Source organism: Lagopus muta, chromosome 3 (genome assembly GCF_023343835.1).
Source record: "Lagopus muta isolate bLagMut1 chromosome 3, bLagMut1 primary, whole genome shotgun sequence".
Taxonomy (NCBI): Eukaryota; Metazoa; Chordata; class Aves; order Galliformes; family Phasianidae; genus Lagopus; species Lagopus muta.
The window spans coordinates 28664505-28687347 of record NC_064435.1 but is presented as its reverse complement, the minus strand read 5'-3'; the positions used below and the strand labels follow the sequence as shown (position 1 = coordinate 28687347).

Genomic DNA, 22843 nt, shown 5'->3' with positions numbered 1-22843 from the left:
TAAATGATTGTGAACCACTGGCCATACCTGGATTTCACACTTAGGCAATAATAGTGCATCAAGAACTATCTATGAGTGTGGTGGCCTCTTATGATCGTAAGCAGAACTTCAGCATCTTAAACATCAGCATCCTGACAAATAAATTTGAAGAATTTGTCTACAGAGCCAAAGAGGTACAGTGAAAAATTAAACAACTGCTTTCAGTTAACTGGCAGGAAATTATGCTGTCTCAGGAGCGTAACAGCCTTTAAGTTCATTCTTTGCTGTTCATTCTCTCCATTTTCCTCAAAGTCTGTTTTAGTAGCTGACATCCTTACCTATAGAAGAACCTCTATGGGAAGAAAACTGGAGAAGGAAGATGGGGTGTGGAGGCAGGGAAAATTCTGGGGTGAGCAGGGGGAATCTTGAGAAAATGGCAAAGGTAAGGCAGATACTGAGTGAGGAGGTTTTCTGCCCCCAGGGAAAAATCTGTGGATTTCTTTTTGAACCCTGCAAGAAGTTCACTGAAATTCAACTGAATTTCAGGAACAGCACAATCAGGGTTCAGTAAATGGATTTTCTCATAGCTCTACCACAGAAAATTACACACATAGAAACATTACAGTGCAGTAACAGCATTCTGACATCAGAAAGTGAACAACATTTGAATCAAATCCCACTCATTAAGTAAAAACTATGGACATAGCATCTGGAATAATCCAGGAAAGCATTATTGGGCAGTCTGCATAAGCAAACAGCTGCTTGTATATTCCTGTGGGTGGGTTTTCCAGCCAGATACTGCTCTGCCACCTGTGCTGTAGAAAGGCCATGTGAGAGCTTTCATTTGATGGTAGGGTTAATGGTTTGGTACAATTTGACGCAGTCATAATAGTATGAAAGGTCAGATCTGTCATTTTCATCAGTTCTTGTGTTTTGAAGAAGTCATGCTCCCTAATTCCACTGCCACCCTGTGCCTCTATGAACAGTACTATTACTTGATTCTCCTCCAAGCCATTTTAATCTGTTTTTCTAAAAAGGCTTTCTATTCAAAGAGAATAAAATTGCACATACTTCTGCTGGAACCTAGATAGCTTTTGTGATTTCGAAATGTCCATGAAGGTTACAGAAATGAATGCCTAAAACTACTTTTTAAAATTCTCAGTTACTACAAACGCAGATTAATCTGTCCAAGTTCTATCTCATTTTCTGCACTTATTGTGCACTTTATTGTCAGTGTTCACAAAGGAAACTCAGTAATGCCCAATTTCTTTTCTGCATTCTGTTTCTTCTTTCCTTTTCACAGTTTCTGTCTCCTTCCCTTATGGCACAGATACTGAAATAGCAAAAATTCAGGGGCATGGGACATCATTCAAATTCTCTCCACACAAAACTGCTTTGCATTAAATGAAGAGCGTGCTTTTAAAGACTTGGTCAACAAAGAATGGCCCAGTTTATAATCAAAAAGGATAAAGCCAACTAAATATTTTTTTCTGTGTGCTTTCTTTTAAATCTACAGAGATTAATCAAAATTTTATCTTCAGTGATTAAGAGAAAAGCAAAATGAGGATAAAATGCATGCCAGATAGATAATAATTTGATAGGGCTATCTTGGCTTGCTTCTGGTAGTTATCAGTTACAGTTATGGTTAGGTCACACCATTTCATTTCACAGAAAAGTATGCACAATATTACTCAAATGAATTATGAAAATAAAATCACTGGTCAATAGAGTGTGTCTTTTGGTGTACACAAAATGATGTGGCTTTTCATGACAAACCAAAAACTCTAGCACTTCCAAGAGAGCAGTCACAAAGTGAAATTTGTAAGAAGCCGTTCTCTCAGTAACATTCTTGAGAGATCAGTGCAGAGGATGGTTGTGGTAGGTATTCTGTACCTTGCATTCCATGCTTCATTATCTTATTTCTTACTCTTACACTCTCTTCCAAATAAATTTTAAAAAATAATAATAAAAAATTCAAAAAGTGGGATTTCATTTAGTGACTGTAATTCATCTCAGGAAGCTATCTGTCTTGTGGATGCCCAGCAAGGCAGTGGAGCTGAACTATCCAATAGGTTGCACATTTTGGCCATGGGCAATGCCCATTCAAACTTCCCTCCAGGTGCACAGATTCTCAAAAGTTGGCTGGTGGCATTTCAGTTTTCAAAAATCAGTAACATTTTGTAATATGTAGATTGGATTCAGTAAGGGAAAATGAATCAACAGACTTACGTTCATCAGATGTTAATTATAAAGTAACATTTACACTTATCTCTCTGCTTTCATGTGTTAAAAATAGTCTTGATTATGAATAACAGTCTCCTCTGTGACACAGCAATCTGTCCTAACTCTCCTTTGCCAAGGAACAAAATGTGACTGGATTGCCCATGGCCCATCAGTCAGTAAAGATTTTCATGTTTCAGTGTAAACTGTAGAAAATTCCTTATAGCTATTTGGTAACAGATGAGAGCAGACAGGGTGGTTTTAACAGTGTTTTCCCTAATGTTCCTGCTTCTCCCAGCAGTAGATAATTGTTTGCTGAATTCCAATGGCAGCCATAGCACTCTTGCCTCTTAGCTTCAACCTGGGGGCGAGTTGAAGGACCTCTGTCTTTAGTGAAGAAATACGGAATGTTTCTGACTAAATCTGAGGTCAGGAGAGCAATTTTGAAGTGAATCATCAACCCCAGTTGACCAAGCTTTGGTCTACACTGCAGAGCAAACAGAGTTTAGTTGTGAAGTAAAGAAGACTGGAAGATATCCTTCAGTTGCACTTCTACTGAGCTCAGGAGCTAATGGTTGTTCACATCGTGGAACTAACCTAGTCTAAAGAAAAGACCCTCAAAATGTCTACAGCATGTAGCTCGTTGGGATTGCATCCCTCCACAGATTTCAATCTGCTGTGCATCCCTGCTTATCATACAAATGCAGCAGGAGGATCCGGCAAGTAAAGAGCCCACAGAAATTTATAAAAGTATCAAAATGTTCACCAACACAGGGATTGGTTTCATAATTTATAGACACAGCCGTTAGAAATAATTTCAGATGTTTCAAAAGGTAGTGTTGTTTGCTTCAAACTGTGATATTGAGATGCATTTGGAACACATTCAGGAAAAAAAAAAAATGAATTTTTGTGTTTCAATCCAATCTGAGATTCTTCTCTGAAGCTGTCAAAGTTTTTAAGGGCATTTGGTACTATTTCCAAGCCTTTCTACAAGATTGCAAATACAAGGAATTCAATTTAAAAAAAGAATGGTATGATTGCTAATACTGAAATCTCTTATGTTTTTATCAAAAATCCGTGTTCTGAGTTCATGCCAGACTTCAAGGCATTTAATGCATCTAAACATTTAAATGGTGCTGCCTATAACTGAGAAGATTCTGTTACAATCTTTTGTCAACAATTTCTTTCCTAGCAATTTCCCTATCAAAGCTTTTGTATTATTATGATTACTGTCATTTACTTGCCTTTATTTAAATTGCACATTTAATGCAATGATATGTACCCCACATGACTGCACAAGAAGCTGTATCATTAGTAAGCCAGTTGAAACACATTTGGAAAATAAACTTTGCTGCAATCACTGAAACTCTTTATGAGATTTTAAAAGCTCCACTATATAACGAACATTTTGGTACCTATTTCAGTTAACATAAGAAGACCTGTGTAATATGTATAAATGTTGTACAGTTGCCTTTTGGTTTTAAATGTAAAATGTTTCCTTTAGAGAGAATGTGTTTCTGTGGCTACAACACTTAACTCCATAGGGCTTGGGAAATCACAGTTGTCCCCCTGTTCAGTCGTGAGCTCCCTGTATGACACTGGCCAGCCACTCCAATCAAGACCACCATCTAGAGGTGCCTGCATAGTTGTCACTGGGCTAACCAAACTACTTTTTCTTACCACATATGTCAGTCTTCGTCTGGTCATGGGGGAGAAGTCTTCACAACACTGATGTTGGACACCTGAGGTGTGCAGGTCTTCCATTCCTTCGAGACCCTCAGACCTTAATTTTCCAATAGACAAAACTACCCAACAACACTGCAGGAGTACAACATGCTCTCCCAGTGGCTGCATGAGGCAGAATAGGTCTTCTCCTCCTATGCTGGTCCATGTCACCCATGTGTTGTGGTTTCTAGAGTTGCAGCAGCCTCCAGAAATTGCTGTGAACGTTCAAGGTATGTTCTAACTGTGGTTGAAGGACTTCTTAGGGCAAATAGAGACTAAATCAATACCCTGAGAAGCAAAATGTAACATCGGTAAAGCATGGAATGTCATCCTAATCCTGTCCGTGTTCAGAATGGAATAGGACAATAATTTCAGCAGTGTGCTTTCAGTGCAGCTATTGTATTAAAAGAAATGAGAGCTGTGCACATTCTTATCTTTCTCCAGCCATATTTTGCAGATGACAAGCTAGCAGAACAAACACCCTTTTCTGATTGTTTTTAATGCTGCTAGGAAACAAGATATATTCAATGTCAAGCAAGGGGAAAAAATAATAACGGGGACCCAAAAGGCAGGATTCTTCAGACATCTCTTTACATGCCTCTTCCTACAAAGATATTTCGAGCTATGTGTTGTGTCAGTGATTCATCGGGTCTTTTACAACGTTAAGCTTTCAGCTCATATTATCAATGGCCCTGTCTTTAACAGACAACCTCCTATGTTTTGACTAGCCCCTCATGCAGGATCTTTCCACAGCCTCCACAATGAAGTTCTGGTGGTGTCGGCAGCTGGCTGGTCAAGCCCTCCTCCAAGGACATTTTGTACAGCCACGCTTTTGTGCTTAGAATTACACATGTGGTCACACACTTTATTGGATGAGGGCTTAAATGAATATAACATTATGTTTGACTATCAGTAGACATCAGTTCAAAGTCATTTGACTCTTCAGGGAATATTTGAGTTATTCTTTGCAAGTTGGCACTTGGTTTCAAAAGAAAAATTTGAAATCCAAACTTCCTTAGCAAGCTTAGTTCAGAGAAAGCAAAGTCTTCCATACAACCTTGACCTGAGATGCTGCTTTCACCAGTGGTTTCTGTAAAGCTGTATGTCCTTTGGGTGGGTTATTTAGTGTCCAAACAAAGATTCGTTAACTTAATTAATCATGCACTGGTGGTTAGAAATCCATTTTTAAACTGACGTATCATTCAAATAGCACCATTCTGAGCACCACCTACAGGCTCTCAAGACCTCATCAGGGCCTTTCTGAGTAGGAAAAAAAAAAAACAAAAAAAAAGAAGAGCAGCCATGAGAAATACTAAATGACAATTTTATCTGCACCCACTATTTCAGGATTACAGGGCTTTCTGATTTTCCTACTGTAACATCAAGGATTAATTTGGTCTAATCTGTTAAATGCAATACTTTCAGACCCAGTTATATTGTAAGTTATGTTTTTCGTATGCAGGCTGCAAATATATGTCTGACTCTGTAGATATGATTTTAATAGCAGCAGTGATTTGCGTGTGCCAAGGTCAGTTTTGAAGCAGCCCCACCAACATACATACCTTGCACTGTGTGTGCAGCAGCTGGTGTATTGCCACAGGACTCAGGAGGCCTGGCTCTTGTCTGGGTTCTAATTTCCAGTTAATAAGCTGAGATGTCAGTAATTAGGATGGGCGAATGCAGACTATCATGTAACGACTAAGAATTGGTACCACCATTTCTCAGTCCATCACTGGGGTCTATAGGCACTGCAGACTAACACTGAAGGTAAATTGGAAGTGTGTTTATTGCATCAGCTGATATTCAGTAGGCCTGAATATGGAAGCAAAGTGACTGTACAGGAATTGAACAGGGAAATACTTCTTTGTTTCAAGTACTTTCTCATATTAAGGACATTATGCTAAGGATTTTATAAATGGATCCTCATTTCTGGCTATATTTTTAATTATCTGGATGACATTTTCATTTGTTGCAGATAATGAGTTTAGCATCTGCCTATGGCAACACATGGGCAATATTTCAGAGCTGTTCCCAATTGCATTTGGAGACGTCATAGAAATTTGTAAGAGCTTCATTTATTTCCACCTGCCAGGAGATAGTGGGGTCATGGCACTCTTCCAATGCTAAATACATTTCCTGGTAGCTAGATTCGCTTTCTTTTACTGAAAGAGGACTGCATGCATTTGAGCCAAGGCTGAGGTCATGCATGACAACAGAAGCAGTTTATTCAGTACTGAACATCTCATATTTGATGTGATAAAGACTCCGTGTTCAGAAGAAACAAAATAAATATTCTGGATAAATCTGCCAGGTGGGTTATGAAGCAGATTTGCTGGTCCATGGTCAGTCATCGCGGTTAGAGATTCACTAAGGAGAAGCTGAAGAAGGGGAGTTTGCTAACAAGGTCTCTTGTTTCAGCTTACAAGGAAAAGATGAAGGAGCTGTCCATGCTCTCTCTGATCTGCTCCTGTTTTTATCCTGAACCTCGCAACATGAACATCTATAAATATGATGGTGAGTAACTTTCACCTGCAGGTCAGATAAAGTGCTAATGTTGGGACGTGACTCAGTTCACCATCCTGGTACCTAATGTTAGACAGAGAATATTTTGCTTATTTAACCACTTCTTTTGCTGATTTGGGCTATTGCCTCATTGACTGTGTATTATTATTCACGATGCTTGATATTTTTTCTAATAGCAACTGGCTAAACTCCTAAAGCTATATCTTTCATATGGTGCTGTATTTTTCCTAGTACCTTGAGAAGTGCTTCCCATGTGAGAATTACGTCTTCACAGCTGACATCATAGTTCCCAAAGAAACCCAGAAAAGATGAAAGCATGCTTAAAATTTAATCAGTTTGGGCAGCACTTGCTGGGAGTGTGAAATGACACAGAACCCCAGTAAGCTTCCAAAACCGCTGTAAATTTTTATCTTTATAGGGTTCATGTATAAATAAACTATTGCAGGTAAAATGGGATGTACTTCTCCCAAGGACAATTTTCAGCCCATAATCTGGCATTTTCTTTGAAATGCCCACAGCAAAAATGCTAAATCATTTGTCTGTATTTCTGATCCTATACTAATTTTTGTACTGCTTCTCTCCTTAACACCACCACAGTATTGAAGTGCTTACCGCTTCTCACTTTATTGTGCAGACATGGAAGTTAAACAAATCAACAAACGTGCCTCGGGCCAGGCTTTTGAACTGATCCTAAAGCCACCATCCCCAGTCTCGGAAGCACCACGAACTTTAGCCTCTCCAAAGAAGAAAGAGCTCTCCCTTGAGGAGATCCAGAAAAAGCTGGAGGCTGCCGAAGAGAGGAGAAAGGTATTTTTCGTTAAGAAAATATTAGTGATTATACCCAGCAGTGTGCAGGATAACATCCAATTTTCCTATCTATTTTGTATGTCTCTCATCTCCATGACTGACTCACAGTGTGCTAGCGTTGACAGAAGCTACTAATATGTTTAAATCGACAGGTTAGTTTATTTTCTTTCAGCGACTTGCAAACATCTGACTAGTCCGGATTTTTAGGAAGCATGTGTCATAAAATACAGGTAGTTTTGAACACAAAGTCCCAGTGGGTTCAAATTTATGCGCTTTCTCTCTGTGTGTAAGGGTACATTCAGAGTACCTATGATAGTTGCTGAAAGCTGGTTCAGTCTTGATTTAAGAGACAGATATGCAATTTGAACAGCTACTGCCTGGGTACCAAATACTGACTCCATGTAGGGTCCATGGAAATTAATCACAGGGCCTATCTATGTCAACTAAACTGTCTTATTTATGCAGTATGGAGACGTGCCAGCCCTGAATAAAGAGTGTTCTGGATTGCTCACCAGACTACTTGATTGCTGTCGTAGCATTTCTAGCAGACAGTCTGAGTAGTGCTGTAAATAGGCCTTGTAGAGTTATCTACTGAGTCTTTTCTCCCTTATGGTCTTACCCATAACAGACAATTCCTTTTTTATAATCATTAAGCTTGTCACAAAGAGCTTAGAAAGGTTGATAGACCATCTACATAGCAATTAGCACAAATGCAGTGTGCCTGCAGCAGAAAGACCCCTGCATTTACAAAATCTTTTGTAGATGTGGACAACAACGTATACAGAAGTTCAGGGGCAACAGATATGCCAGAGATAGAACATGGGGTATCTCCAGCAGCAAAAGACTCTCTGCTCTCCTTTTGCTTCTGTCAGACCAGATCAGGATTCCTTTCAAGAGATCTGGAGCCATTACAGCTCTATGTGATGAGAAGTGAATCCCCTGAAGTCAATAAATCTGGATTCCTGACATTTATTTTAAAAGTGTTCCTTACTTTTTATTTGTGATGAAACTCAGAATCTCATTAACTGGAACAATTCAGTCATCCAGATGTTGCATGTTAGATTTATAGCTTCAGTCTTTGTTTTTGTCAAGGCATTCTCTTCAGTGGAAGGACATGCCTATATGTGAAAGGATAATCATACACACTAGCACCGGCCCAGAAGAATGAGCTGTGGCACATCCATGCGATTGCAAGCTTCAAGGACAGTCTGTGAAGTACTTCTGTAACTAGTACACATTCTCAAGAAAGGATACAAACACAGAATGAAATGGCAACAGTTAAGAAGCCCAATATTATGCATATACTTAGTGGGAAGTAGAAACTGAATGTTCCAGAGATTTCATTTCATTGATTTCATTACTGTTCATTTCTTCCTAAAGGAAAACTCATTATTGCATTCATTTTGAATGAACATATAGCTAAATGAGCTATTTTAATAGACAAGATCTTCCATGCTAGCAGTGCAGGAGAAATTGCAAGCAAAGGAACAAAGAACAGAGCAGAAAACCTCTCTACATCACTGTTAAAATCCTTGGTGCTCCTACATCCCAAGCATTGCCTGCAGTTTTAGTCTAAAAAAAAGCATATAATGCAGAGAAGAGTGAAAAATGCAATCACAGGGATAGAACATCTTCCATAAGAAGATAAATTAAACAGTCTATTTCTCAGCTTGGAGAGAGACAACAGGTGGAAGATAAAACAGAAGTCTTAAAGTCTTGAATGGTAATGAGAAGATAAGTAGGAACAATTATATTCTGTTTCACACATCCAAAGGGGAAGAAACATTCAACAAAATCAGGCAACAATTTGAAGACAGAGAGAGGGAATTACCTTTGCATATATCATTTAATCAAGTTTTTGAATTTGTTACCATAAGCTATTTAGATGTTATTTAAATATTAATTATTTCAAAAAGACAATAGCAAAATTGGTAAAGAAGTACCTCGTAGAGATAATTTGACAGATACAACATCTGCCTCAGCCAGCATGTAACCTGGTGGAAGCTAGGAAAATGCATAGGAAAGAATCAGGCAGAATTGCCCAACTTCATATATACTTTCCCAAAGCATCTTCCGCTTTCTGCTGCTGGACAAGTCAGGCAGATGTTTTCTGAGATCCAGCATGGCAGTTGTGATCATGCTTTTTTATCTATGTACCTCAACTATTAGGCATAACCATTCTAGATCATGTCCTTCCAGCACAGTTCTCATTAAAATCAAATATAACTAATGAATGAGAATTGTCTTTAAAAATACACATACTCACTGGTTTTAGGCCCTGCTTAGGCCCTGCTCTGCTAATTAGGCAACATTTGCATAGAACATCTGCAGCAATACATGCATTGCTTTGCTCTGTAAGCCCATGGAGGGGGTGCATCCTGTTCTCCTTGTCCGTTCAGTCATAGCTTTGGGAGAGCAGCTGTCTCTCCCTGTGTCTTGGCACACCAGTTGGGACAGAGAATTCTGACAACAGTCAGAAGTGGTTCTAATAATTAAAAGTACACCCCAGGGAGGAATATGCCATAAGTGAGATCTAACTTATAGAATGGCTTGGATTGGAAGGGACCTAAAGGATCGTCTAGCTCCTATCAATTTGTGCCCATTTCCTTGCTTTTATGCAGGAAAGCAACTTCATTTCTGCTACTGAAAACATCATATAATTAATTCCTTCTAATTAAGAACTTTTTATTAGGAATTCATATGTTGGCATTTGCATTGCAGTAGGAGTCTTTAATCCTACCCTGTAGTATATCTTAAATACACAATACAATGAATAATACCAAAGTTATTGAAGCTTCTACTGAAGAATTTCATTTAAAATAAATCCATAGCATCACCAGGGTTGGAAAAAACCTCCAAGATCATCTAGTCCAGCTCTCCACCTACCCCCGGTATTCCCCTGCTAAATCATGTCCTTCAGTACAAAATCTAAACGTTTCTTGAACACCTCCAGAGACAGTGACTCCACCACCTCCCTGGGCAGTCTGTTGCAGTGCCTGGCCACTCTATCAAGGAAGAAATTTTTCTTAATATCCAACCTGAACCTCTCCTGGTGCAAATCAAGGCCATTACTTCTCATCCTATTGCTGTTGTAAGAGGCCAACCCCCACTTCACCACAACCTCCTTTCAAGCAGTTTCAGAGGTCTCCCATGAGCCTTCTCTTCTCCAGAAAGCATGTCTCATGCTGTGTCTCCTACATCCTAGTAGCTAAAAAAGTCAGGGAAATTTCTTGTTTAAAGTGTAATCCTTTATCTCTGAATAAATGGCTTAAATATTGGGAAGTATGCGTCAAAGGAAAATAGATCGATGTGAGAAAATAAGAGCATAGAATCATAGAATCATAGAATGGCCTGGGTTTAAAAGGACCACAATAATCATCTAATCTCAACTCCCCTGCTATGTGCAAGGTCACCAACCACCAGACCAGGCTGCCCAAGTCAGATAAGTGGAATTTTCTTACTGTAATAATAGTAATAACAATAATAATAAGACATTTCAAAATACAATTTCCATAATTTTGCTCTTAGAATGCTTAGTTGTCTGCATCTATCTCTGACCAGCTGAGATGCGGATTTCCTCATGAAGGACTCCGAAAACTGGGATTGCATATGGTCCTCTAGAAAGTGACATGAATGTCTTAAGGAGTTTGCCTGCATCAGTAATCTTTTCAGCACAGTAGTACATTTCTGGGAGCAAAATATCTATACCAGGAATGTCTAACAACATTTTTCACACAGAGCGTGTTGACACACTGGAACAGGTTGCCCAAGGAGGTTGTGGATGCCCATCCCATTAACAATCCTGGAGGCATTCAAGGCCAGGCTGGATGTGGCTCTGGGCAGCCTGGTCTGGTGGCTGGCAACCCGCATACAGCAAGGGAGTTGAAACTGCATGATCATTATGGTCCTTTTCAACCCCCAGACCATTCTATGATTCTATGATTTTTATTCCTCTACATCTGGCATTAGAGGCTGCAGCTGTAGCTGCTGTGATTAAACATTTTATATTTAATAAGTCTTCTGAATATTCACCCAGAGTATTCTTTTTTTCCTTTCTCCATCATTTTATACTTAATCTTCTTTATCTTCCATCCCACTTCCAGATTTTTATACACATTTTCTCATAATAGCTCTGCTAGAAGCATTTATTGTAAACCATTTACAAGTGCTTTAAAAAATGGAATATGAGAATACCTTTTCCAGCACTTCAATACATCGTTGAAAAACAAATATGCAATAAAAACTTCCTACATGTGTTAGATCCCACGTCAAATCTGTCCAAATGCATCAGTTAAAAGCCAACACCAACAACAAAAAGTCCATTAGTTCCAGGCACACTAGATATCAAGGGCCATTCATTTTAGTAATTTCTGGATATCTAGCAGGCTTTGAGCAGACTGGGTGGCCAAGATCTTTAGCCAAATGTATCTGAAACACAAAATCATATGACAATCCAGTACAAAAATGCATTGACTGGGTTCCAAAATTGTCATAAGGGTATTTCAACAGAGATCTGGACGCAGGGGAAACAGACAGGCTCACAGCTGGTGTAAGTGGCATTAGGAAAGGGACATCAGTGTAAATGACACTCTCCTCCTTGTGTGCCTTGTGATGAGGAGGGGAGCCTTTATTCTGAACAACTCCCAAGTACCCTGAACATTTTGTGTGAGGAAAAGGGACGTCTTGTAAGGCACATCATAACGAACATCAGAAATGTGCGGTTAGTTCCTGAAGCATGGCATGGCTTTCATTTAGACTCTTTCTGATGCCAATGTAATTTACATTCAGAAAATACTGCATTAATTTGTAAGTAAGTATTTTCTTCATTATCTTGCATTAGTGACCAAATTAATTTTTAAAGTGTTGCCTGCCAGCACGGCCTCTAGAACTGTGTGTACTTTGCTATGGAGCTCTAATTTTTCACTTTTCTCATGGATTTATGATAATAGAAAGTAGTTCCAGAAAGCAAAAGGTTTCAGTGGAAGAAAATAAATCCTGACAAACAAGCAAGCGCCCCAAAGACCCAAAGGCATTTAGATAATATCTCCCACTGATAGCCAGTGTTCTTTCAAAAAATGCTGCTTAGAAGCACAGTCCAAATCTTACTTTTTATTATGGGATGCATCCTTAGACGTATCTGTTGTCCAAACCTCCACATTCTTGATCATATATTTATAATGGGACTTTATGTTCCCATTTGCAATGTTTTGTCTGGCACATCAGTCATTTTGTCTGACTCGGTTGCTCTATTGCTATCTGTTCAACATGTGCTATAGTGGTAAAAGCAGTGAGGATCACTGCAAGGTACCAAGCAGCTCAGTGCAGCACTCCCATCAGCTAGCTCCAGAAACTACAGCTGAGCAGCAAGTCCAGAACTGCAATCAGGCTGGAGGTGAAAGAAAATCCAATGAATGGCCAAGAATGACAAAAGTAGCTTTATCTCTGATCTCAAGCAAGCTGTTCCAACCTTTGAAAGCCAGATGGATTTAGATCCAGTCTTGTTGCAAGATGTTCTGCCTGGCTTCTGCAACCTTGTCTATAATCTGCTTAATTTGCCTTGTCAGTATATTTGGCTGTATGTGTATCCTACCTTTGTTAATATATTTGTTTTCTTCTTCTAGTTGGATCTTCCACATATAAGAAAACAGCAGCTCTTTTTCACTCCATTAAAAGCCTCTCGATATAATTTAATAGGATTAATTACTGCTAATTGTAATTACTGGTTAAAACCCTTAATTTAGGCCTTAAGCTAGTCATTTTTATGGATAAAAATGGCAACAGTGTATTGTTATCTGTGCTGAAATATTCACTTAGCTTCCCAGAGCCATATTTCTTCCCTGTTTTCTGTTTGCCTCTCATTTTCCCTCTAATTTATTTTTTTCCAAGAGCATACAGTGCTGTTTATAATTTCTAAATAACCCCTCTGAAACACAGTCTTTTCTGCTAGACTTGCCTGAGGATGGGCCCAGTGCTGCAAATTCTCTGGTTTCTCTCCTAGGATTACTGGTTCTGTGTTATTAACTTGATTTAAAATAAATAACAAGCCTTGTGCTTCTGAGAAATAAGTTTACAAAGGATAGTATGCTAGAATATGTTTAATTCCTACCTTCAGTTTTCATCTTTCTTGAATAATTTAAGTGAAAATACAATTCTTACATATTTTCTGTATAACATAACACCCTTTTTCTTTCATATTTAATGAGGAGAAGCTGAACATAAATACTGGGAGAAAAAAAACATTGTCTATATTGATCCTTTATCTTGTGAAGGATTCGTTTATCCTTCACAATTGTAAACTTCAAAGCCTGTTACTATTCAGACATACTAAAAATGCCCAACCTGGGCAAAAAATTCAGCTCCTTTTTAACACCATTCCCTTCAGCTCCCAGTCCTGTATCTCTACAAATAAAATATTCACACCTAAAGGACCGCAGCTCTCAGAGGTTAAGCAACCACTGCAATAACTGTGGACAGCACTTCTCATTAACAGAAGTGGTTTGAACACTGCTCTGCTGCTCCCTAAGGCATATTCCCCACATTTAGCCAGTGCTTCTCAGCCCGCTATTGAAACTAATCTGGTTTCTACGTAGAAGTGATTTTACCCAGCAATGCTTTTAAAAGTGAACAAACATTACAGAGTTTCCAAATTCAGTGAAGAGCCCCATGGAGGTTATTTCACTCCACGTGGGTTTTCAAGACACGTCTTTCAACCACACGTCTCTCTGTTTCCAGTCCCAGGAGGCCCAGGTGCTGAAACATCTGGCAGAGAAGAGGGAACATGAGCGAGAGGTGCTTCAGAAAGCTCTGGAGGAGAACAATAACTTCAGCAAAATGGCAGAGGAAAAGCTGATACTGAAAATGGAACAGATCAAAGAAAACCGCGAAGCTAATCTAGCTGCTCTTATTGAACGTCTCCAAGAAAAGGTAACTGCGCCATCACTCCTCAGTCTGGACTAGAGAAGAGCATCTGATCAGTATTTCAAAGAGATGCTGTGCATAGCTCTTTTCTCAGTTACAAAACTTTAGTTAGTTTTAAACCAGAGTCCCTGATGCCTATCTAAGCCACTTTTGGGAAATCACAGATTGGCAGGGACCACTGGGTCCATCTGGCCCAGACCCCGCTCCAGCAGAGACGACCAACACAGGGGGCCCAGATCACATCCAGGTGGTTAATGGAGGTCTCCAAGAAAGAGACTCTGCAACTTCTGCACAACCTGCATCAGTTCTCTATCACCTGCACAGCACAAAAGTTCCTCCTAGTGTTCAGAGTTAGCCTCCTGTATTCCAATTTGTGTACACTGCTTCTTGTCTTACAACCCTTTACAACCTTCCTTCAGATATTTACATTCACTGATAAGATTTCCTTTGCACCTGGAGAGGAACTTCAGTGGTCAAATTAAACATTTATCCTGTGTATAGTTCTTGACTTCTGATGGGGAAAGAGTGAAAAAATCATGAAAAATTCTTTCCTATACATTAAAACATGCCTATTCTTCCAGTAAGTCTTGTAACTAATACAGTGTAAGCTTTCTTTTGAAGATCTTTGGTACAGCCATAGGAATTCCTCTTGAGAATCCAGTAAATTACAAAATACACAGTTGAGAGCCAAATGTGCCCTTTTCCAAATCACCCCTCCTAAACAAGAAAGGAAGGCATGAGAATTAATGTTCAGAAGAGTTAACAAAAAGATAATTTACATTTATTTCACCAATGAACTTTCTAATATTTTTGAAAATAAATGATTAATAGAAATAAAATAGCTCCCAGTCACTTCCGGTGAGACCTCTCTAAATGCTTCTTTCTTTGATGGGAACAATAGTGTCATGCAGCAAAAAAGAAACCATTGTTTCCCAAAGTTTTAAGTGAATATGCAAACTAAATAATTGTGGAGTTTAAGAATTGTACTCAAATTACTTATTTTCTCAGTAGATGTGTTTACAGGCACATATCCCAAAGCTTATGAAAACAAAGGGAAAAGCCAACTAGCCATCCTGGAGATCCAAAAGGAAATGGGACAGACAGCTGGAGCATCTTGATGCTATGCTCATATTTACAGGCTGTTAATCTCCTGTTCTTCAGCAATATCATGGCAGATGTTCATGAAATACAAAGGTTTTTTAACAAAGACTATGATAACTCATTTGAGAATATTTGTACAGACCAAAAATTAAATACTACATGGCTATATAGTTTTTGCCAGCACAACACCCAACTCTTACTATGCAGGAAAAGATGATGTGAGATGTCTTCAAGAGTGACCAGAACTGTGGATGCCTCAAGGCTATGGTGCCTAGAAGCTCCTATAAGATCAAAGATAACTTTTGCATTCTGCAATTAACTGGAGCCCTGAGGAACAGGTCCCTTAGAAAATCTGGCACTTAAAATTATGAATCTTATAAGAAACTGTGATTTACAGACTCAGATGATACAATAAGCTGTGTTGGCCTATGATCCATAGCTTAACTCAGCCAATGAAAAGATTCCTGTTGAATTCATTGAATTTTTTACTAATCCCCATAGAATATCCCCTAATGTATGAAAATATCTAGGAAGTTCCTTAAACAGAAATCAGCTATGATGAGTTGCTTCTCTAGTCATCTTGTGACTTGTCATTTAGTTTTGTAACCTTTTTTTTCCACTGATCATATAGAAATGGTAAAAAACTGACAGTTTGACAGCTGAAAAACAAGAGGCACAAATCAAAAACCCTAAAATCTTGAAGCTGCCAAAAATTATACAGTTTTATAAACACCCTGAATGGAATATTTCCTAAATTCATTTGACAGCTGTTGTTCCTGACCACAGACCAATTTTCACAGAAGTATTTGAATATACAGTCAGTCAAATAAGTCTAAACAAGTCATGACTGGTTTAGTAAAAGAAAAGACAACATGGATATAACTGGATAGAAGGGCACAGCATTGACTTCTGGTATCTCCTCCCCAGCTTCATCATAGCAGAAGAAAGACAGAGAGGATAGCTAACTTCATTGTTCAGTCTAAGGAGGATGGAATGGAATGGAATGGAATGGAATGGAATGGAATGGAATGGAATGGAATGGAATGGAGATAGGATAGGATAGGATAGGATAGGATAGGATAGGATAGGATAGGATAGGATAGGATAGGATAGGATAGGATAGGATAGGATAGGATAGGATAGGATAGCTCAGCTATGTTATCAACAGGAACCTCCCTTGGCATGCAGGATGAGAACAAAGTTTGATTTTTCCTTTCTTGATGTTTTCCAGGAGAGGCATGCTGCAGAGGTGCGTAGAAACAAGGAGCTCCAGGTGGAACTGTCTGGCTGAGAACAGCAATGGTGGATGTGACCCATCCCCACCATTAGTAAACTCCCCCTGCCTATATTATTATGGATCATGCGATATCAGTATGGGAAATGTATGACATGGTTTAAAAAAAAAAAAAAATCAAGAACTCAATAAAAACTTTAAAAAAAGAAACAAAAAATAAAACAAAATCAATGCGGTCTCTTTGCAGAATGATTTGCTTGATGTTTAAAAAACTTGGATCTTATTTTGTAAATACTTACATTTTTGTTAAAAAATACAAGTATTGCATTATGCAAGTTATTTCATAATCTTACATGTCCTGTAACAGGCTTCTGATGTTGTCTATTTCCACTCAATTGAATTTGCTGGATCTGTCCATTTGAAGCACCTCATGTCTAACTCCATTCCCTGCGACTTTCATTCCAACTCACCACGAGGTCAGTAGTAGTTCTATGGTGCTAGAGACCAGTCATTGCCTAACAACCTAGGCTGCTTTGCCATCAACGAGCTTTGTTGAAACAGTGACTAGATCACAGGTGTTGTGACTTCACATTCAGCTGTCCAAGACAAGAGACTCTTAAAATATAGTTTCTTCAAATGCAACTCGCGCTACAGGACTCTGTAGCATGCTGTATAACTGAAGTTAAATCACCATGTGCACTACTTGGTGCTTCTGCTTTCTGAAGCAAGAGGCAACAAATAACAGCTTTGCAACTGAATGAAAGCAAGTGGTATCAGTTTGAAATGAATTTAAAAGGCACATTGTAACCATCAAGCTATGACAGATTCTAAATGATGCCAAACAGCCATACAAGTGCTAATTGTAAAGTGAGCTTAATCTACCACTTGAAAATTTATTAATGAAGCAACTAATAGATAGCATCAAGTGGCTTTATTTGTAGGTGCCATGATCTATGATACTTCTCTGATGCTACTGTAGTACATGTGTAACATTAAAAGAGGCAATCAAATATTTCACCGGGAACCCTTGAACCAGATGTTTTGGTTTTTTTTCTCACACTGCTGACTTCCATTTGTGTTGACCTTTATTCTTCAGTGTTAGCCAACCCTAGAGACGGACAGCTAGGACTGAATGATCTTGGAGGTCTTTTCTAACCTTGGTGATTCTATGATTCTATGACTAAGAGGGCTGAAGCAGGAATGACTAGACAGGGTGCTTGTGCCAAGTACAGTATCACGAAACCTAACACATCGTCCCCAAAATAGCTGCAGTTTTGAAGTTGTCCCTGCCCCCCAACCCCCCCCCCCCCCAGAGGTTGCTGCCTGCATATTCTACTCTTCATTAGTGCTATTTTCCTGTATGTCATTGTGAGCAAGCTGTGATTAATAAAGAATTGGGGTTCTGTGAACTGAAAAAGGGCTTGTCTCTTCTCTCGCTCCATTACTTCTGGCATGTGCCTGTATGAGGTGAAAGCCTAACAAAGTCATAAAAGCATGGAAATGAGATTTAAATAAGACCTATTAATAAATCAAGTTGATTTCTCTGCTAAGAAATAAGCAGGTCTAGCTCCTGCTATGTGCTTTCCAGTACTTAGGCTGGTTATTTTTAAAGATTACCATATAAACTGAACCTATGCACATGACTCTAGCATTAAGTTATTACAAAAGAAATTGGTACATGTGCACCCCTTAGCCTGACTCAGTACTGAAAAAAAATGAGATTTCAAGAAAAAGAAGTAAATGAAGTTGTCCTGGGCACATACATCCATAACTGCATTAAGATTCTGGGTATTAGCACGCTGACTCTCAGGGTAAAAGGAGTTCATGTATTGGATTCACTGAAAAACATAAAATAGACCTGCTGTGCTGCAGAGATGAGATATAAAACTGGATCTGGCTCCATTTACAGCATCTAGAGTGTTAATAAATTACCTTCAGCATTAGTTTTCTGATTTAAAGTCGTGCAAGTGCTGACAATTGCTCTTTTGGAGAGATGAGCCAGAAGCTCCAGATCTGCAGCAGTTGGTTTCTGACCCATGCAGACTGTATTATTTTGGAGCCAAGTTATGTCCCTGGAAGACTTGGCCCTTGGTCAAAAAGCTGTAGGAACTCATCCACACACAATGCTGCAAGGTCAGCCACTGCGCTCAAGGAACTCTGTATCTCAGAGTGGGAGCAGCAGTCCAACTTGTAACAGCAAGTTGGTTTTGCAGCCTAAATTACTTGTCTTTCAGGCAGAATTAATAGGAGTAAGACTGGCAGACAAGTCAAACAGTAAACTTTGAAACTGGATGTCAAGCTTCACCATTGCCAAGTCTTCAAACTTTGTGTTTTTCTTCAAGCCCTAGTGAAAAGGTCTCTCAATCAAGCTTATATTTGGCTTTAAGGTTCAGTATCTTGATTTGAGGTCTCTTGGAAACTGGTTTAATTTCCTAATGGCAAATTACATAATGAGTTTTTCCTGACCTCTGACTCAACAAGACCCAGTTGTGTTCCAGACCCTATTTTGCTTTCTTTGCATAGCTAGTAGGGCAACAAGCCAAGGACAAACCTGTGGTGCAGGACCCAAGCAGGGCTGTCTGCCTTGTTTCCTTGGGACAAGCCTCTTTTCCGCCACAAAGGTGTCCATGTCCAGGAGGGCCCATAGCACACGCCATCCACAGAACTAGACCTGGGCCTGGGTATTAAAACTGCACCAGAGAATTAATGAAGAAGGCAGTCTGTCCTCTGCAGGCCACTGTCAGGACCAATGCTTTGGTCCTGATGGGTTTGCTGTAGGATACGTATGCAGACACGCACACAGCATGAAGCACCTACCTTATCCAAGTTTTCAAATCCCATCACGTCGAACACGATGCTCTCACCAGGTTTTGGGTGGAGGAAAAGAGGATGGGAAGAGGTAGGACCTGCTCCCACATTGCAGTACGTGCCCTGTTCTGAGCTGTTCATACAGCAGGGGGCTGTAGACACCGAGTGGAAGAACTAGAGATGCTTTCCTGCACTCTCGGCTGGTGCTGCAGCGACACTGGTGCAACAGTGCCATGCAGTGGTCAGTTTTAAGAACGGGGATAACCTGAGTACACGGGATTGCTCAGATCTCTCTGAAGGATATTCAGCTCATCTGCCTCACAGTTCACACTAGGTCTTAAAACAAGGTTTTCTTAGTTTCAGCTGGGATGGAGTTGTTTTCTTCCGAGTGTCTGATATGCTTGCTTTTCTCCTAGAACCAAAACACAGCATCATACCAGATGGCTCTGAGGAAAACAATTCTGTCCCACATTAAACTAAGATGAAGGTAAATGGTGGCTCTGAAATCTGAAGATCCCAGACCTTTCCAGATTTAATGGTGTAACGTGTGGCACAACCATGGGTGGCACAACCATGTAAAGCCAAAAAGGTCTTGGCATATTGGTGTGGAATGAGGAGTAGCCTGAATACAGACATTACAGCAGAAACTTGTGACTGTCAGAATACTTAATTCTTTGCGACTTCAAACATGTCTAGGAAGAAATGGGTAACATTCAACAACCATCCCAGATGAGAGTCATAGGAAATGATATAAAGTAACCTCTGAAATACAGGGAACAACAAGTAAAGCCAGCATCAAAAGCCCACATGAATCAGAGGTGGAGTGACCCATGGAACAGCTCTGACATTTGAAATGACTGGTCATCCTTAGAACTGTCACCATTCAGAAATACTGAACTCTTTTTCTCCCTCTACAAATACTGAGAACCAGGACAGAAGATGGAGAAGCCTAAAATCCAGCCTACAGTACACATAAAGGCAACTCAAGGCTCTGTGAGCTGTAGAAACAAGAGTTTGCAGTGGACTCCCCATGGATAAGGAAGATACCTGATGTACAAGAAAATGCCTATGCCTTGGGTATTCAGTAGTATCTGAGCTTTAAAACTTCCTCTGGGAAAAATAATGGTAAATTCTTCAAACGTCCACAATAAACGTAGGCAGGCATATGTTTGATAGTTTACTTGGGCAAACTTTCACTCCATCAAGCCAGCAGCATGATGCCAGCTTACCTTTCCAACCAGTACATGGATGCTGAAAACATTTTCCTACTGTGACACGTTGGTTTTGGTCAAATGGGTCCCAGGAAAGGAAGCTCCTGAGCAGTTCCTGAAGATGGAGTATGGGAAAAACATTATCCCAGATACAACCCAGGTAAGCATGGTGTAAGGAAACAGATGAGGAAGGAAACAATTTCAATTTTTCTCATCTGTTCTTGTTGCAAGAGATTTTTGAACAAACTTTGGAATGTGACTGTTCCATAACAAAATATGTTCTGAAAAAAAAAATAATAATAACTTATCAAATATCCAATTTGCTAAATAGTCATTTATATGACGATTTCCATAAAATCCCCAAGCTCATGAAAATTCTCCTGTACAACTATTTGTGACCGAAAGAGGGCAAACTCCGATTATTTAACACGTAACAATGTGCGGTGACTTCTGTTCTGAGACACTTTTCTAGCTGTGTGCTATCCTGCAACCCTGCTTTAGAGCATCATAAAGACTGATGCAATATTATTTGTACTGAAATCTGGATTTGAGTATATATGTTTAGAACGAAATGGAACAGAACAGAACAGAACGGAACGGAACAGAACGGAACGGAATGGAATGGAATGGAGTGATATATGTAACATTAAAATGCTGTATATAATATAAACATCTTTTACGTGTAACATCAACTTCTTTATAACTGAATTTGGAGAGGCCTGGTAAAGGATGACAGAGAGGTGACCAGATTTATCATGCACTGTGTTTTACATATCACCCTTTGCAACTGATGAAAAAGTGATGGATTACAATGGCATATAAACAGCTTTCAGTCAACAGTGATCCAATTACCTGAATGCCTACCTGCTGTAGGTATTACCTCGGGAGCAGTGCCAGATAAATGCAAGTCTTCTGCCTCCAGGGATAGGTTTGGGAGCAGCATAGTTGCTTGCTCACAGAACAGCCTGAGCGTGAATTAACTGTTTCTGCTAGGCTTTGGATGTCCTTATAAGGAGCCAGCTCAAGTCTTTGTGCTGTGCTCCCAGGAGCTGTTATCAGTGCTGGAGAGGGCTTGATTCAGCCCATGACAGTGTGTCAGCTCAAGTCCATGCACCCATGCACTCAACTACGTCCTGCAGCACAGCTGCAGTAGAAGGAGAGTACATCTCCTGGGTGCTGCAGGGGAGGACGAGGCTGTCATATGCCAGCTGCCAGCTGGGACACAGCAGGAAAAGGGGCCACAGTAGCCAAGCTGGGGTTCAGAGAGCAAAATTGGGTGTGCTACTTCTGCTTTGAGCTCAAAATAATTTCTGAAGGCAGGCAGGCAGGCAGACATGGGCTACTGGCACCATTTGGCCTCCATGTTGAGACATGTTTAATGCTCGTAGTGTAGCAAGCAGACTTGGCTACAGAAAGGCCTTTGCATCGCCTAAGGCATCTGCTGGCCCTTGCAGCCCGTGTGTGAGGGTGGATCCAAACAGCCCTGAGCTCCCTGGCATGGGCTCAGAGCTGGCTGAGCTCAGCCAGCTTCACATATAGAAGCTCCCCGCTGGGAGTCCCAGGGCACGCCAGAACAAGCACTCAGCTGCCATAATGCAGCTTCATGGGCTCTGCTCCATCCGCATGGAGGGCAGGCAGAGCCACCACAGCTGCACAGATGGAGCCAAGGCAACACCTTATCCTGGCACCAAACTCTGACTCTTTGTTCCCAAAGCAGCAGACAGGTTGTCCCTCTGGTCACAGCTTCTACTTGGTCACAGCTAGTGGACAGTGACAGATACCCACAGGTGACTCTGAAGACAGGGCAAGCTCATGGCAGCACTTCCCAGCCTCCAGCACCTCAGTATGCACCTCTGAAGCTGCCTGAGTAAGAGCTGCGTAGTATCAGTGTAGTATTTAGCATCCCTGATGGATATTTTCCTTTATTGATATGTCTGAGGCCTGTGCAAAGTTCTGGTATCTGTAACAACCCATGAATGTGAGCCACACAGGTGTGCACAGGTGTTTGATTTCACATGATAGTGCTGTCTGCTATCTGCTTCATCTTCAAGAAGCAGTTCTTTTCTTTTAGTTCTTTTTTTTTTTTTTTTTTTAAAGGAGAAGTAAATGGAAAACTTTGAGATTGTTATAATGGAGGGAAAATTGCCCTGTCCTGTAACACACATGTGACCAACATGCAGTCAGATACTATTTTACATGCAGTCTTCATCTGATTCTCCTGGCAAAGAGAACAAGGCAAGAAGTTTCTAAAACAAAGATAATTGCTTCCCAGGGGAATAAAGCATATAGGTGTAGTCTGTATCTCTCTCTTTTTCCC

The 22843-nt window shown here is 40.0% G+C and overlaps 1 protein-coding gene across 1 annotated transcript in view; it reads left to right on the top strand.

Annotated features, from left to right (window-relative positions):
- STMN2 (stathmin 2) overlaps positions 1-17910 on the top strand; it is a 34421-nt gene extending 16511 nt beyond the window's left edge. Inside the window, exons 2-5 of the mRNA XM_048938620.1 lie at positions 6343-6438; positions 7082-7254; positions 13987-14178; positions 16505-17910. Of these exons, the coding sequence (XP_048794577.1) occupies positions 6343-6438; positions 7082-7254; positions 13987-14178; positions 16505-16564 (521 nt within the window). The 3' untranslated portion in view covers positions 16565-17910. The remainder of the gene's footprint in view (positions 1-6342; positions 6439-7081; positions 7255-13986; positions 14179-16504) is intronic.
- Positions 17911-22843: the final 4933 nt, after the last annotated feature.